The sequence below is a fragment of the Taudactylus pleione genome, unplaced genomic scaffold (genome assembly GCF_031769625.1).
Source record: "Taudactylus pleione unplaced genomic scaffold, aTauple2 ptg000329l, whole genome shotgun sequence".
Lineage (NCBI taxonomy): Eukaryota > Metazoa > Chordata > Amphibia > Anura > Myobatrachidae > Taudactylus > Taudactylus pleione.
The window spans coordinates 12,782,313-12,797,993 of NW_028284730.1; the positions used below are offsets into that span (position 1 = coordinate 12,782,313).

The window sequence follows — 15,681 nt, forward strand, 5'->3', positions numbered from 1 at the left end:
TGCTTGTTTTTTCCGAGTTACTCACCTTTCTGCTAGCATGAACCAGCATAGTCATTCTACTCTGATTAACAGAACTGCCACTCGTTGGATGTTGTTAGTTTTATGCACCGTTCTCTGTTAATTCTAGAGCAGAGGTGACCAAACCAGTACTCAAGGACCCCTAACAGTTAGTAATGACCACCCCTGTGTACCAGCTACGTGTGCTGTAAAATGAACTGTTTGGGGATCTCGATGTCTGGCTTGGCCATTCCTGCTCTAGAGGCTGATGTTCATAAACATTCTAGGAAATAGTTCCGGTATACTCAAACTACCCCGTCTGGCACCAACAATCACTCCAAACCAAACACTGGAATGGGGAAGGTCTGTGGTCAAAGAACAACTTACCCTCTTGACCACCTATGCATGCTTTTTATGTATTGACTTGCTGCCTCATGATTATCTGATATGAGCATTAACGAACAGGTGTCCCCAATAATGGGCCACTGAGTGGATATCGTAGTTATACAATAGGACTTTCTATGGTCTGTTTCTCAGTTTGCAAGGTGACCTTATTCAGCTTCATACGTACTGTAGAAATGTGTTTTTCTATTACAGATACATAATGGAGATACAGTTACCTCTCACAGTATCATGCTTATTTTTGTCTCATTTCCAACTTTCTGACCTTGCGTGTTTCATCATTTTTCTTCCTCCCTCTTGTCTGTCTCGCAGCTGTCCCTTTCCCTCCCACACGGCGCCTGTCTATGAATGAGGTGTTTGTGGAGGGCCGTCCTCAGCTGGAAACTCTGAAGAATCACCTGACCAAGGAGGGCCGACTGGAGGAAGAGGTGGCGTTGCGCATTATCCGAGAAGGAGCTGCTGTTCTGCGACATGAGAAAACAATGTTGGAGGTGGAAGCTCCCATCACAGGTGACCGGACATTATGTTTATTAAAATAATAAAACACCAGTCTAATGGAGAGTGCGGTTGAGAAGAATGTTTGACGAAAACGTTTTATAAAGTATTCGTTACATTATGTTCAGATCATTCCTAAAACAGTGAGAGGCTCCTGTATGTCTGATGGCTGATTTCACATTAACAGACTAATAAACCTTCATTTATTGCTACATATAAAATGTTAGACGAATATTCAGAAGGCGGAGTCCTTAGGCCATCATTGGTTGTCCTGGGCTCTCTGCTTTACACTTAGTTCTCCCTCTTCTCTCGTTGCAGTGTGTGGGGACATCCATGGACAGTTCTTTGACCTCATGAAGCTGTTTGAGGTTGGAGGTTCTCCTCACACCACACGCTACCTCTTCTTGGGGGACTATGTGGACCGGGGATACTTCAGTATAGAGGTTAGTCACATACCGGGGAACCCAGGACACAGTACTTTTCCTCTGCCAGACAGATTACACCTGGATAAGTTTGTTTTGTTGAAAAGGTTAATCAGATGCAAATAATAATTTGAATACTTATTTGTTTGGTGTCAAAACATGGAGGATGTTAAATATATACAATGTGTGAAATGTGTCAGGGATCTAAGCCTGTGCTGTCCATCTAGTGTAGGCTTGGCCAACCTGTGGCTCTCCAGCTGTTGTGAAACTACAAGTGCCAGCATGCCCTTCCACAGTTTTGCTGTTTGCGAATGCTAAAACTGTGGGATACTGCGATATTTAGTTTCACAACAGCTGAAGAGCTTCAGGTTGGCGAGGCCTGATCTAGTGGGTATGACGTACATGAGACATTGCGTTTCCATCTAAGGTGTGACTGCTGGATAAACACTTATGGAATTTCCATACTGAGAATAATGAACACATTACATGTTAAGGACACACACACAAATACATGTGACCGCTAGTGATTGGAGTCACACAGCTCTGGAAGAGGTCGGAGGTTATAGCAAAACACAAAAATGCTGGGCGGGAGACACATTTTATTAGCTGCAAAAGAGCCTGTTTGTGAGTAAGGCGGCACTGGGGCCTGTCTTTGTTTCTTATTTATGAATACTTTTAACTCTTTTTCTTTTTCTTAGCTTGTGGTCACTTAAAAATGCATTTCTGTATAAAATGTGCCATGACTGCACAAAATGGGTAAAAATCTATGGGAGACACCTCCAAAAACGTGGACATTTCACTTCTTGTAGATTGCTCGAGTAACTCATCCCATAGCACACAACTTATCCCATAGCACACAACTTATCCCATAGCACACAACTCATCCCATAGCACACAATCAGGCACATTGCCTCACTAGGGGCCAGATTCAGAGACTCACGCAATTCCGTCCATCTAAAATGCTTCTGCATCTGCAATTCCAACTCGCAGCCTGGGCTCACCATCGGTCGCAATGGCAGGCTGCGGTAGCTTAAGCTTGCAACCGCCTGACCGGATCCTGGCAGCTGCGAGTCCAGGAAATCTGCATCCACCGACGCAGACCCTGGCCTCGTCCCTACCAGGAAACGGAGGTGACACGCCCCTGTTTCCGGGAACGGTGGCCAGCCACTCCCCTAATGGGAAGGTCTGTGGGCAAGATCGTAGGACCCGTTATACACATTCGCAGACCACTCTCCATCGTATATATATATATGCTAACCATCTCTGAATCGGGCCCAGGTCAGAAGGAGCACACGGTCTCTCCCCCTCCATGACAGCCCCAGCACCTCACTGTTCAGACAGGCACAATTTACACTGAGCTTTTGTGGCTTTCTGCATCCAGTCATAATAATGTGTGAAATATATGCACATAGCGATGTGGACATTACATTTCTAACATATGATCTGTGATTATTCATCTTCTGCAGTGTGTCCTTTACCTCTGGAGCCTGAAAATAATCCACCCCAAAACCCTGTTCCTACTGAGAGGGAACCACGAGTGCCGACACCTAACTGAGTATTTCACCTTCAAGCAAGAATGTGAGTTTCTCCTGTATGACACACTGGGCACGGTTCCCAGCACTTGCACTACCCGTGTTCACGTATCTCAGAAATTCTTAGCAACTGCGCCTTTGCACTAAGTTCTGGAAGCCCCTACGGTGCAGGTGTCAGAGTGTACGCACAAACGTGCTGTTTTCATCTGGACAGACGTTATCAGAAATGGGGCGGCAAAGTGGTGAGCGTTCTCGGTCTCATGGGTGTGTGATGGGAGTGTCAGTGACAGCGGCTGCGTTCTCAGACGCACAGCCGCAGAGGCCATGCTCAGACGGAGAAACCGTCACTGCCATAGGGCTGGTGCAAGCGTTATTGGTGCGCCGATGGTGGCGTGTGAAGAATCACCGGCAGGGTTACAGCGTGCAGAGACGCAGGAAGTGGGCGTCTCGGTGCTTGCATAATCTGCTGGCTACAGGGAGGCGTCTGAAACTAACACTAACATATTATCTCAGCCTCGACTCCAGCAACAGACGCTGCAGCCCCCACCTCTGAATCTAGCACACTATGTGCTGCTCTCTGTACTCTGCCCATTCTACACAGCTCTATAGGGCTGCAGATAGGATCTTGGATGTAATTATGGTCCACCCTGCTGTCACAGTAGTCCTGGAGAGGTGATAGAAGGATAACTGGAGTATATATATCACAGGAAAGAGAATTGCTTGGGCAATTTAACCAACGCAGATATTGTTTTGAAAGTTAAGGTCCTGCAATCACCACTTGTGGCCAACAGGTGGTTCCAAAGCCAAACAATTCTACCATTATGTACTTACATGAACCTTGTAGCAAGTTTTAAAGTACTCAATGGCAAGATAAACATAAAATATACTGTACTTTTTGTTTGATTATATAATATGCATGCTCTATACATACAAATAGTTTGGATTGACAGTAATGCTAGGAAATACTTCTCTATGGAACTAGTAGTGGATACCTGCATTACACCTCTGGGTACTAAGGTTCTAGTCAAATAATGTATAAATGCTTTCATTCATGTCTGTACTACTACTACTACTACTACTACTACTACTACTACTACTACCACTACTACCCTATTACTCTGTCATGCTGCCCCTGTACTCTGCTACAGGGTCCTGTTCCTCTATGCACTTTACTACCTAGTGTCCTGTTCCTCTATGCACTTTACTACCTAGTGTCCTGTTCCTCTATACAGTCACTCTGCCATGCTGTGTCCTGTTCCTCTATACACTCTGCCATGCTGTGTCCTGTTCCTCCTTGCACTTTACTACCTAGTGTTTTGTTCCTCTATACACTCTGCCATGCTGTGTCCTGCTGCCCCTGCACTCTACTACAGTGTCCTGTTCTTCTATACACTCCACTGTGTCCTGCTGCCCTTGCACTCTACTACACAGTGTCCTGTTCCTCTATATCCTCTGCCATACTGTGTCCTGCTGCCCCTGCACTCAACTACAGTGTCCTGTTCTTCTATACACTCCACTGTGTCTTGCTGCCCCTGCACTCTACTACAGTGTCCTGTTCTTCTATACACTCCACTGTGTCCTGCTGCCCTTGCACTCTACTACACAGTGTCCTGTTCCTCTATATCCTCTGCCATACTGTGTCCTGCTGCCCCTGCACTCAACTACAGTGTCCTGTTCTTCTATACACTCCACTGTGTCTTGCTGCCCCTGCACTCTACTACAGTGTCCTGTTCTTCTATAGAGACTGCCATGCTGTGTCCTGCTGCCCTTGCACTCTACTACACTGTATCCTTGTCCTCTATACACTCTGCCATACTGTGTCCTGCTGCCCCTGCACTCAACTACAGTGTCCTGTTCTTCTATACACTCCACTGTGTCTTGCTGCCCCTGCACTCTACTACAGTGTCCTGTTCTTCTATAGAGACTGCCATGCTGTGTCCTGCTGCCCCTGCACTCAACTACACTGTATCCTTGTCCTCTATACACTCTGCCATACTGTGTCCTGCTGCCCCTGCACTCAACTACAGTGTCCTGTTCTTCTATACACTCCACTGTGTCTTGCTGCCCCTGCACTCTACTACAGTGTCCTGTTCTTCTATAGAGACTGCCATGCTGTGTCCTGCTGCCCTTGCACTCTACTACACTGTATCCTGTTCCTCTATACACTCTGCCATACTGTGTCCTGCTGCCCCTGCACTCTACTACACAGTGTCCTGTTCCTCTATATACTTTTCTCCACATCCTGCTACTTCAGGTATCTTGTGACATGCTTTACCCTTTATCTCCATGTCCTGCTGCTTTCCAGGTATCTTGTGGCAAGACCATTCCATTAAGGGCCAGTATATTTGTAAATTCTGCTGTGTGCTGTGTACTTAACCCTCCTCTTGATCTGTGCACCAGGAGTCTTGTCTGGTAACACTGGTCCTGATTCATTACACATCGCAGGTGCCGCTATGCATGCAGGTCTGCTGCAAAAATATGCTAATGAATGCAATGGCAAAGCCGTCGCACATCCAGCATAGAGACGCCCACTACCACCCACTACTGCTATCTCACATCCGTAACACCTTGCAATCCTGCGTATACATCGGCCCCTCACGCACAATCACAGCAGATCTGACCTTTCTCAAAAATTGCTAACCTCGTTGCACGCAGTATGCCGCCGCAGTGGCTAATATATGCACGCCCATGCAACGGCATTCAAACGGACAGGCATTCCTGCGTTTCACCAACCCCAAACGCTGACATCCTGTGCCTCGGTCTGCGATGGCTTTGTGTTTGCGTAAGTGATCGCAGTGCACTGTGGTGTATGCGCAGTATGCACCATCGGCCGATCTGCGTATGCTGTTGCAGTTGCGATCCGTGATGAATCAGGCCCTCTGTGTCCATCTGTAAGTGGGACGTTCAGCTACCTTTAGTATAATGCACATATCAGTGTGTCCATCTGTTCTGCTGCATCCGTCCTGCTAGGTTTTCCATCCAGCCAGTTCCTCTGCTCACACATCCTATTTTTGAGGCTTTTTATGTAGTTTGCCATCTGGCTCTATATCAAACCAGATGAGTCCTTCCATTACATAACCCTCATGGTCTCTGCAGATTTGTATAAATGTATGGTGAGTAATTGTCATTGTACTGCAGCTCAGACACTGTCCAATAAAGGAAAGATGCTGTTACCTGATATATTGGAAGGGTGATTTATGAGATGATGTGCGGCTTCTGCGGGGAGGTCATTTGTGGGCTATGACTATAAATTCAGGGAGTGAGGAAGCCTGATTTGGGAGGAGCATTCCCTGTCTAGTCTGGGGGAACAGACCCCTTTATACCTCCTCACGGAAGGATTTCACATTTACACATTATGGAGGCCTCAGCCTCTAGCACCTGCCAGGTCCACTTCATACCGGAAACCACAGTGATAAAGACTTTTCAACACACAAAACGATAAAGACTTTGCTGCTGTCCGCTCACTCACATGGCATAAATAAAAGTAATAATATTCTAGGAGGTACAAAGACTAAGGGAAGGAGGTGGCTTCCTGTGGGTTTTTGAATGTGTGAGCTGGTCAGAGACTCATACCCTGCTGTCTGCGAGTTCCTGCAGAGTAACAGCCTCCTGTCGGTGCACTATCACACATAGCGGATGCATCGCACCACCGCATAGTTAGTATTTTTAAATGACCTTCATTGTCTTTTTTCACTTCCTACTCCATTGTTCACCACACATTCCCTGACTCGTAATTACCTCCTTACCCCTCCCAACTGTCTCTGACCTTCACCTCATAGCACCTGTGTCTGTCCTTCACCTCATGCACCCCCCCGTGTCTGACCTTTTATCACGACCCCGTGTCTGACCCTTACCTCATGGCACCTGTGTCTGACTCACACCTCATGCCCCCTCCCATCCACCATCAGACTCTAATCTCATGCCCCCCCCCTGATATGTCTGTCAACCCTATGGCCCCCCAATGTCTGACCTTCACCTCCTGGCCCCCGGCGGCTGACCTTCACCTCCTGGCCCCCGGCGGCTGACCTTCACCTCCTGGCCCCCGGCGGCTGACCTTCACCTCCTGGCCCCCGGCGGCTGACCTTCACCTCCTGGCCCCCGGCGGCTGACCTTCACCTCCTGGCCCCCGGCGGCTGACCTTCACCTCCTGGCCCCCGGCGGCTGACCTTCACCTCCTGGCCCCCGGCGGCTGACCTTCACCTCCTGGCCCCCGGCGGCTGACCTTCACCTCTTGCTGCCTCCCACAAGGTCCATTTTTGCCTCATGCCCTTAGAATACATATTTACCTCATGTCTCTGTGTCCTCTTCTGTATTCAGCTTTTATATCCATAGAATATGAAGAACAACATTTATTGAGCTCCTGCTGCCCTTTGCTCATGGCGTATTACCTTTTTTATTGATAGAAGCCCTTTGGCTCTGGTATTACTGTGAAAGACAGGAAGTGTCACTTGGTGTATGTAGAAGGTAGGGCAGAAGTAATGCACTATATGCATACACTACGATCACTATGATGTTGAGAAGGTATAAATGTATCATCATATCTTTTTGTACAATCGTGTTACCACAAAATAGTATCATTAACTAGTAACATAATATTGTTTATCGCTGCTTATGCTTTGGAGTTTCGTTACCCTCCCTGCCTTCTAATCCATGTTCTGCGCTGCACCCACAGGTAGAATGAAGTATTCAGAGCGAGTATATGACTCCTGCATGGATGCCTTTGACTGCCTCCCGCTAGCAGCTCTGCTTAACCAGCAGTTCCTGTGCGTGCACGGGGGTCTCTCCCCTGAAATCACTTGCCTGGACGACATCAGAAAGGTGATTTCCACCCCCCCATGCCATTACCCGGCTGAGACCTGCATTCATGTGCTGAATAGACCAATTATACTTATCCAGTATTAAGTTTTATATAAAGCCATAGTGTCATAAATAACTAACAAGATTGGAATTAATATATTAGGATGTTATTAGTGTCCTCTCACTTAACTGGATCAGGTAGAGCGATAACAACCTCCATGGGCTGCCCTTTTAACTCTCTGCTCACATTACTAGATCTGAGGAACCTCTGATTGTAGGGAGAGTAAGGGCTATAGGAAGTCGCATGGTTCCCCTGTGGTACACGCATTTCACCATGTCTTCTCCACTTTCCACATCATCCATTAGTTTCCTACAACCCTTGTGGTTCCCACTTTTCATTCTCTCCACATCCTCAGTTACATGGATTCTTAGAGGCTCTGTGGTACATTCATTGTTCTGTCTCCACCACTTTCCACATAATCATTTATTATTATTATTATTATTATTATTACTATTATCCTTTCTTTATATTATATGGCGCCACAAGGGTTCCACAGCGCCTCACAAAGTACATAAACAAATGAACAAACAAGAAGACAGCACCTTACAGTACAAAACCATGCAGGACAAGGACATAGTTTATAAACATTGCTGTAATAGTGACCATACCACTCAAAGGCAGAAGGGCATCAGCTACCAAGTGTTAGGTGCCCTTGTGGGGAGTCAGGAGTAGATGATCGTATGAGTAAGGGAAGGAGAAGCACATATAGGGAGAGGGCCCTGCTCGTGAGAGCTTACGTTCTAAAGGATGTAAGATGGTTTCCTGGGCCCCTCATGGTTCCCGTTTTTCTTTCTTTCTGCCTCCTCAAACAGTCTTACACAGCCCCTAGGGTACACGCATTTCACTGTCTCGTCCTCTTTGCACGTGATCATGTAGACAGGTTCCTGACACCCTTGGTGGTTTCTATTTTTGACCTTTTTTCTGCTCTCGCCAATTTTACAAATTCACGTTCTCCCCTCTCTCTCTGCCTCATCAGTTAGATAGATTCAAGGAACCCCCCGCATTCGGCCCTATGTGTGATCTACTCTGGTCTGACCCTGCTGAGGACTACGGCAATGAAAAGACATTGGAACACTTCACCCACAACACAGTGCGAGGATGCTCCTATTTCTATAGGTAACTATCCTGCTACTCGGTGTACTGAGTGCTATGTGCTGCTTTGTATGTTACTAGTACATTGTCTATATATTCCAGCTACCCTGCTGTCTGCGAGTTCCTGCAGAGCAACAACCTCCTGTCTGTGATCCGAGCCCATGAAGCACAGGATGCTGGGTAATATCTCTCCCCTGGTCATTGTAGAGGAAAATGTATCACTTATTTCTGGATGATTCTGAGTAAATAGTGATGGGATGGACATTTAAGCTGAGCAAATACTCAGGGAAACCATCTTTAGGGAGATAATTATTCAGCTGTGTATCCTTTGGTTTACACTATACCACTCAGTCACCCTTTAGAGGCAAATGGTAATGTGGCGTGACATGATAATACTCATTTTTAATAATTTTATTTTTAATGTTTCTATTTCAACCTACAGATACCGAATGTACCGGAAGAGTCAGACGACTGGTTTCCCCTCCCTCATCACTATTTTTTCTGCACCAAATTACCTTGATGTATACAATAACAAAGGTCAGCGGGACCGACAATTTGGGCCATTCTATGTGTATATAGAAGTCTGTCCTGCCTCTGCCTGTACTGTGTATATAGGAGAATGTGCTGCCTCTGCCTGTACTGTGTATATAGGAGAATGTGCTGCCTCTGCCTGTTCTGTGTATATAGAAGTCTGTCCTGCCTCTTGCTGTACTGTGTATATAGGAGAATGTCCTGCCTCTTGCTGTTCTGTGTATATAGGAGAATGTGCTGCCTCTGCCTGTTCTGTGTATATAGGAGAATGTGCTGCCTGTACTGTGTATATAGGAGAATGTGCTGCCTGTTCTGTGTATATAGGAGAATGTGCTGCCTCTGCCTGTACTGTGTATATAGGAGAATGTGCTGCCTCTGCCTGTTCTGTGTATATAGGAGAATGTGCTGCCTCTGTCTGTTCTGTGTATATAGGAGAATGTGCTGCCTCTGCCTGTTCTGTGTATATAGGAGAATGTGCTGCCTCTGCCTGTTCTGTGTATATAGGAGAATGTGCTGCCTCTGCCTGTTCTGTGTATATAGGAGAATGTGCTGCCTCTGCCTGTACTGTGTATATAGGAGAATGTGCTGCCTGTACTGTGTATATAGGAGAATGTGCTGCCTGTTCTGTGTATATAGGAGAATGTGCTGCCTGTACTGTGCATATAGGAGAATGTGCTGCCTTTGCCTGTTCTGTGTATATAGGAGAATGTGCTGCCTCTGCCTGTTCTGCGTATATAGGAGAATGTGCTGCCTGTACTGTGTATGTAGGCGAATGTGCTGCCTCTGCCTGTTCTGTGTATATAGGAGAATGTGCTGCCTCTGTCTGTACTGTGCATATAGGAGAATGTGCTGCCTCTGTCTGTACTGTGCATATAGGAGAATGTGCTGCCTGTTCTGTGTATATAGGAGAATGTGCTGCCTGTACTGTGCATATAGGAGAATGTGCTGCCTCTGCCTGTTCTGTGTATATAGGAGAATGTGCTGCCTCTGCCTGTTCTGCATATATAGGAGAATGTGCTGCCTCTGTCTGTACTGTGTATATAGGAGAATGTGCTGCCTCTGCCTGTTCTGTGTGTATATAGGAGAATGTGCTGCCTCTGTCTGTACTGTGTATATAGGAGAATGTGCTGCCTCTGTCTGTACTGTGTATATAGGAGAATGTGCTGCCTCTGCCTGTTCTGTGTATATAGGAGACTGTGCTGCCACTGGCTGTACTGTGTATATAGGAGACTGTGCTGCCTCTGCCTGTACTGTGTATATAGGAGACTGTGCTGCCTCTGCCTGTACTGTGTATATAGGAGAATGTGCTGCCTCTGCCTGTACTGTGTATATAGTATATAGGAGAATGTGCTGCCTCTGGCTGTACTGTGTATATAGGAGACTGTGCTGCCTCTGTCTGTTCTGTGTATATAGGATAATGTGCTGCCTTTGCCTGTTCTGTGTATATAGGAGAATGTGCTGCCTTTGCTGTGCATATAGGAGACTGTGCTACCTCTGCCTGTACTGTGCATATAGGATATTGTGCTGCCTCTGTCTGTGCTGTGTATATAGGAGAATGTGCTGCCTCTGCCTGTACTGTGTATATAGGAGAATGTGCTGCCTGTTCTGTGTATATAGGAGAATGTGCTGCCTCTGTCTGTATTGTGTATATAGGACTGTGCTGCCTCTGTCTGTATTGTGTATTTTGGAGACTGTGCTGTCACTTACTGTTTTTTGTATATAGGATAATGTGCTGCCTCTGCCTGTTCTGTGTATATGGGAGACTGTGCTGCCTCTGCCTGTACTGTGTATATAGGAGACTGTGCTGCCTCTGCCTGTACTGTGTATATAGGAGACTGCTGCCTCTGCCTGTTCTGTGTATATAGGAGACCGTGCTGCCTTTGCCTGTTCTGTGTATATAGGAGAATGTGCTGCCTTTGTACTGTGTATATAGGAGACTGTGCTGCCACTGGCTGTACTGTGTATATAGGAGAATGTGCTGCCTTTGCTGTGTATATAGGAGACTGTGCTGCCTCTGTCTGTATTGTGTATATAGGAGACACTGCTGCCTCTGGCTGTTCTGTGTATATAGGAGAATGTGCTGCCTCTGCCTGTTCTGTGTATATAGGAGAATGTGCTGCCTTTGCTGTGCATATAGGAGACTGTGCTACCTCTGCCTGTACTGTGCATATAGGATATTGTGCTGCCTCTGTCTGTACTGTGTATATAGGAGAATGTGCTGCCTCTGCCTGTACTGTGTATATAGGACTGTGCTGCCTCTGTCTGTATTTGTATTTTGGAGACTGTGCTGTCACTTACTGTTTTTTGTATATAGGAGAATGTGCTGCCTGTGCTGTGCATATAGGAGACTGTGCTACCTCTGCCTGTACTGTGCATATAGGAGACTGTGCTGCCTCTGCCTGTACTGTGCATATAGGAGAATGTGCTGCCTCTGTGTGTATTGTGTATATAGGAGACTGTGCTGCCTCTGGCTGTATTGTGTGTATATAGGAGACTGTGCTGCCTCTGGCTGTATTGTGTGTATATAGGAGACTGTGCTGCCTCTGGCTGTATTGTGTGTGTATATAGGAGACTGTGCTGCCTCTGGCTGTATTGTGTGTGTGTGTGTGTGTGTGTATTTAGGAGACTGTGCTACCTCTGGCTGTATTGTGTGTGTGTATATAGGAGACTGTGCTACCTCTGGCTGTATTGTGTGTGTATATAGGAGACTGTGCTACCTCTGGCTGTATTGTGTGTGTGTGTGTATATAGGAGACTGTGCTACCTCTGGCTGTATTGTGTGTGTGTATATAGGAGACTTTGCTGCCTCTGCCTGTTCTGTGTATATAGGAGACTGTACTGCCTCTGCCTGTTCTGTGTATATAGGAGACTGTGCTGCCTCTGCCTGTGCTGTGTATATAGGAGAATGTGCTGCCTCTGCCTGTACTGTGTATAGAGGAGACTGCTGCCTCTGCCTGTGCTGTCTATGGGCCGTATTCAATTAGTTTCGCACCCGTGATACTTTTTCGCCTGCCGGACATTTCGCCTACATCGCGTGTTTTGCATGTGGAAAAGTATCGGGAGTGCTCCCGCTATTCGCCGTATTCAATTAGAAAGGACGCGAAAACGGCAACCGGCGAAACTGAAACAGGTGAAAAGTCCTGTCAAAAATGGGGAACTCAGTCTGATCCCCCCCCCAAAAGAAGCACTAACATTGGGGATCACTATGGATACCCCTGATTTGCCCTGCTGAAGGTATTTGGGGTACTTAAATGGTCTCAATAGGTGCTGTTTAGCGTATTTGCATAATGGGTGAAGAATAGCATTTAGCACTTTTTTTGTGTGAAAATAACTAGTCCCAGCAAATTTGGGGTACATGAAAATGGGTGCCAGCATATTTTAAAGTTGCTAAAGTGAAGTTTTAAAAAACTTAAAAAATTCTTCTGCCGCAAACACCTGTAATAAAAAAACACCTGTGGCACACTTTGGGGCCCCGGTCGAGTCTATTTCGATAGTTTTTCTGCACTTTTTTCCACCTGCTGTTCATAGGCAAAACTTTTTCGCTGGGTCCATTGCATTGACTTTCCGCCTAGGCGAAAAGTCTTTGAAACTGAATACGGCGAAAAGTTTCCGCCTGGAGAAATTACGTCACCCACGATACTTTTTCGACGAAATTGAATTTTCGCTTCAAATTGAATATGGGACTAAATAGGAGACTGCTGCACAGGCCTGTACTGTCTATAGGAGACTGCCTGAAGAGGTGTGTGTGCATGCATGTCTTATGTGTCTATGTGGGAAGCATCTCCTACTGATGAGTGTGTGTGTATATATCTGGTACTGCGTCTGTATGTCTGTATGTTTATGTGGGAAGCAGCTCCTACTGATGAGTGTGTGTGTGTATATCTGGTACTGCCTCTGTATGTCTATGTGGGAAGCAGCTCCTACTGATGAGTGTGTGTGTATATATCTGGTACTGCCTCTGTATGTCTGTATGTTTATGTAGGAAGCAGCTCCTACTGATGAGTGTGTGTGTGTGTATATCTGGTACTGCCTCTGTATGTCTATGTGGGAAGCAGCTCCTACTGATGAGTGTGTGTGTATATATCTGGTACTGCCTCTGTATGTCTGTATGTCTGTGGGAAGCAGCTCCTACTGATGAGTGTGTGTGTGTGTATATCTGGTACTGCCTCTGTATGTCTATGTGGGAAGCAGCTCCTACTGATGAGTGTGTGTGTATATATCTGGTACTGCCTCTGTATGTCTGTATGTCTATGTGGGAAGCAGCTCCTACTGATGAGTGTGTGTGTGTATATCTGGTACTGCCTCTTTATGTCTATGTGGGAAGCAGCTCCTACTGATGAGTGTGTGTGTATATATCTGGTACTGCCTCTGTATGTCTATGTGGGAAGCAGCTCCTACTGATGAGTGTGTGTGTATATATCTGGTACTGCCTCTGTATGTCTGTATGTTTATGTGGGAAGCAGCTCCTACTGATGAGTGTGTGTGTGTGTATATCTGGTACTGCCTCTGTATGTCTATGTGGGAAGCAGCTCCTACTGATGAGTGTGTGTGTATATATCTGGTACTGCCTCTGTATGTCTGTATGTTTATGTGGGAAGCAGCTCCTACTGATGAGTGTGTGTGTATATATCTGGTACTGCCTCTGTATGTTTATGTGGGAAGCAGCTCCTACTGATGAGTGTGTGTGTATATATCTGGTACTGCCTCTGTATGTCTATGTGGGAAGCAGCTCCTACTGATGAGTGTGTGTGTATATATCTGGTACTGCCTCTGTATGTCTGTATGTTTATGTGGGAAGCAGCTCCTACTGATGAGTGTGTGTGTGTGTATATCTGGTACTGCCTCTGTATGTCTATGTGGGAAGCAGCTCCTACTGATGAGTGTGTGTGTATATATCTGGTACTGCCTCTGTATGTCTGTATGTCTATGTGGGAAGCAGCTCCTACTGATGAGTGTGTGTGTGTGTATATCTGGTACTGCCTCTGTATGTCTATGTGGGAAGCAGCTCCTACTGATGAGTGTGTGTGTGTGGGATTCCAGTACTACAGATGGCTGCTCTGTATGTGAAACTACTTCATGTTGCTCCCTCTTTTCCCCTTACAGCTGCAGTGCTGAAGTATGAAAATAATGTGATGAATATTCGTCAGTTTAATTGCTCTCCTCACCCTTACTGGCTGCCAAACTTCATGGACGTGTTCACTTGGTCCCTGCCCTTTGTAGGGGAGAAAGGTAACAGCGCGTTTTACTGTGTATGGTACAATCCATGTAACTATGTAACAAACCATTGTGCAGAAATCTATTAGATAGATATATATATATATATATATATATATATATATATGTATATATTAGGGATGTGCAGGCTCGGATAGGTTCGAGTTTGCACGTGGAGTTCGGATTTTTCCCTCCAAAAAAACGGAACTCAGAACGAGGCAAAACGTCATCTTACATGGACGAACATCATCATTCCTGGACAAAAGACCAGGAATGATGATGTTCGTCCATGTAAGATGACGTTTTGCCTCGTTCTGAGTTCCGTTTTTTTGGAGGGAAAAATCCGAACTCCACGTGCAAACTCGAACCTATCCGAGCCTGCACATCCCTAGTATATATATGTATATATATATGTATGTTGTTATGATAATAAATGAAGCAAAGACTATAATAATATCTGTATACGGAATTGGTATGTTATACCGCCAGACCTAAGCCCGGCGGATGAAACAACAATGCCGGCAGATGGAGCTCCCGAAAGGGTAAGTATTAACCCTATCCCTTAATGTGTGAAAGCAGTGTGCTCACTGTGACATCACAATTTAATGAGCTGCTACAGTACATGCAGTGCTCACTCTACATCACCATCCAAGCACAGACTAACCTGCTACATAGACACTGTGACTGCATATGACATCATGACATAGGACATCATCACCCACTCGCATAACCTGCTGTATAGACTGTGTGATTGCACTTTCCGCACTCTGTGACTTCCCATCCAATCACATAACTTGTTACATACACACTATGGCTTCATATGACATCGCCACCCAGTCACATAACATGCTACATAGACACTGTGACTGCATATGACATCATGACATAGGACATCATCACCCACTCGCATAACCTGCTGTATAGACTGTGTGATTGCAATTTCCGCACTCTGTGACTTCACATCCAATCACATAACTTGTTACATACACACTATGGCTTCATATGACATCGCCACCCAGTCGCTTAACCTGCTACATAGACACTTTGGGTTAGATTTACTAAAGCTTCTAAAACAGACAAGTGTTGGTTGCTATGGGCAACACCTCCACTTGTCTGTTTTAGAAGCTTCAGTAAAATCT

At 45.9% G+C, this 15,681-nt stretch overlaps 1 protein-coding gene across 3 annotated transcripts in view; it reads left to right on the plus strand.

The window, feature by feature from the left end:
• Window positions 1-15,681, plus strand: part of PPP3CC (protein phosphatase 3 catalytic subunit gamma) — an 84,816-nt gene that overhangs the window by 28,100 nt on the left and 41,035 nt on the right. For all 3 annotated transcript variants that reach the window (XM_088443419.1, XM_088443417.1, XM_088443418.1), the window contains 8 exons: window positions 712-909; window positions 1,213-1,337; window positions 2,783-2,894; window positions 7,521-7,666; window positions 8,683-8,822; window positions 8,901-8,978; window positions 9,241-9,335; window positions 14,432-14,557. In XM_088443419.1, coding sequence (XP_088299545.1) covers window positions 712-909; window positions 1,213-1,337; window positions 2,783-2,894; window positions 7,521-7,666; window positions 8,683-8,822; window positions 8,901-8,978; window positions 9,241-9,335; window positions 14,432-14,557 — 1,020 coding nt within the window. The remainder of the gene's footprint in view (window positions 1-711; window positions 910-1,212; window positions 1,338-2,782; window positions 2,895-7,520; window positions 7,667-8,682; window positions 8,823-8,900; window positions 8,979-9,240; window positions 9,336-14,431; window positions 14,558-15,681) is intronic.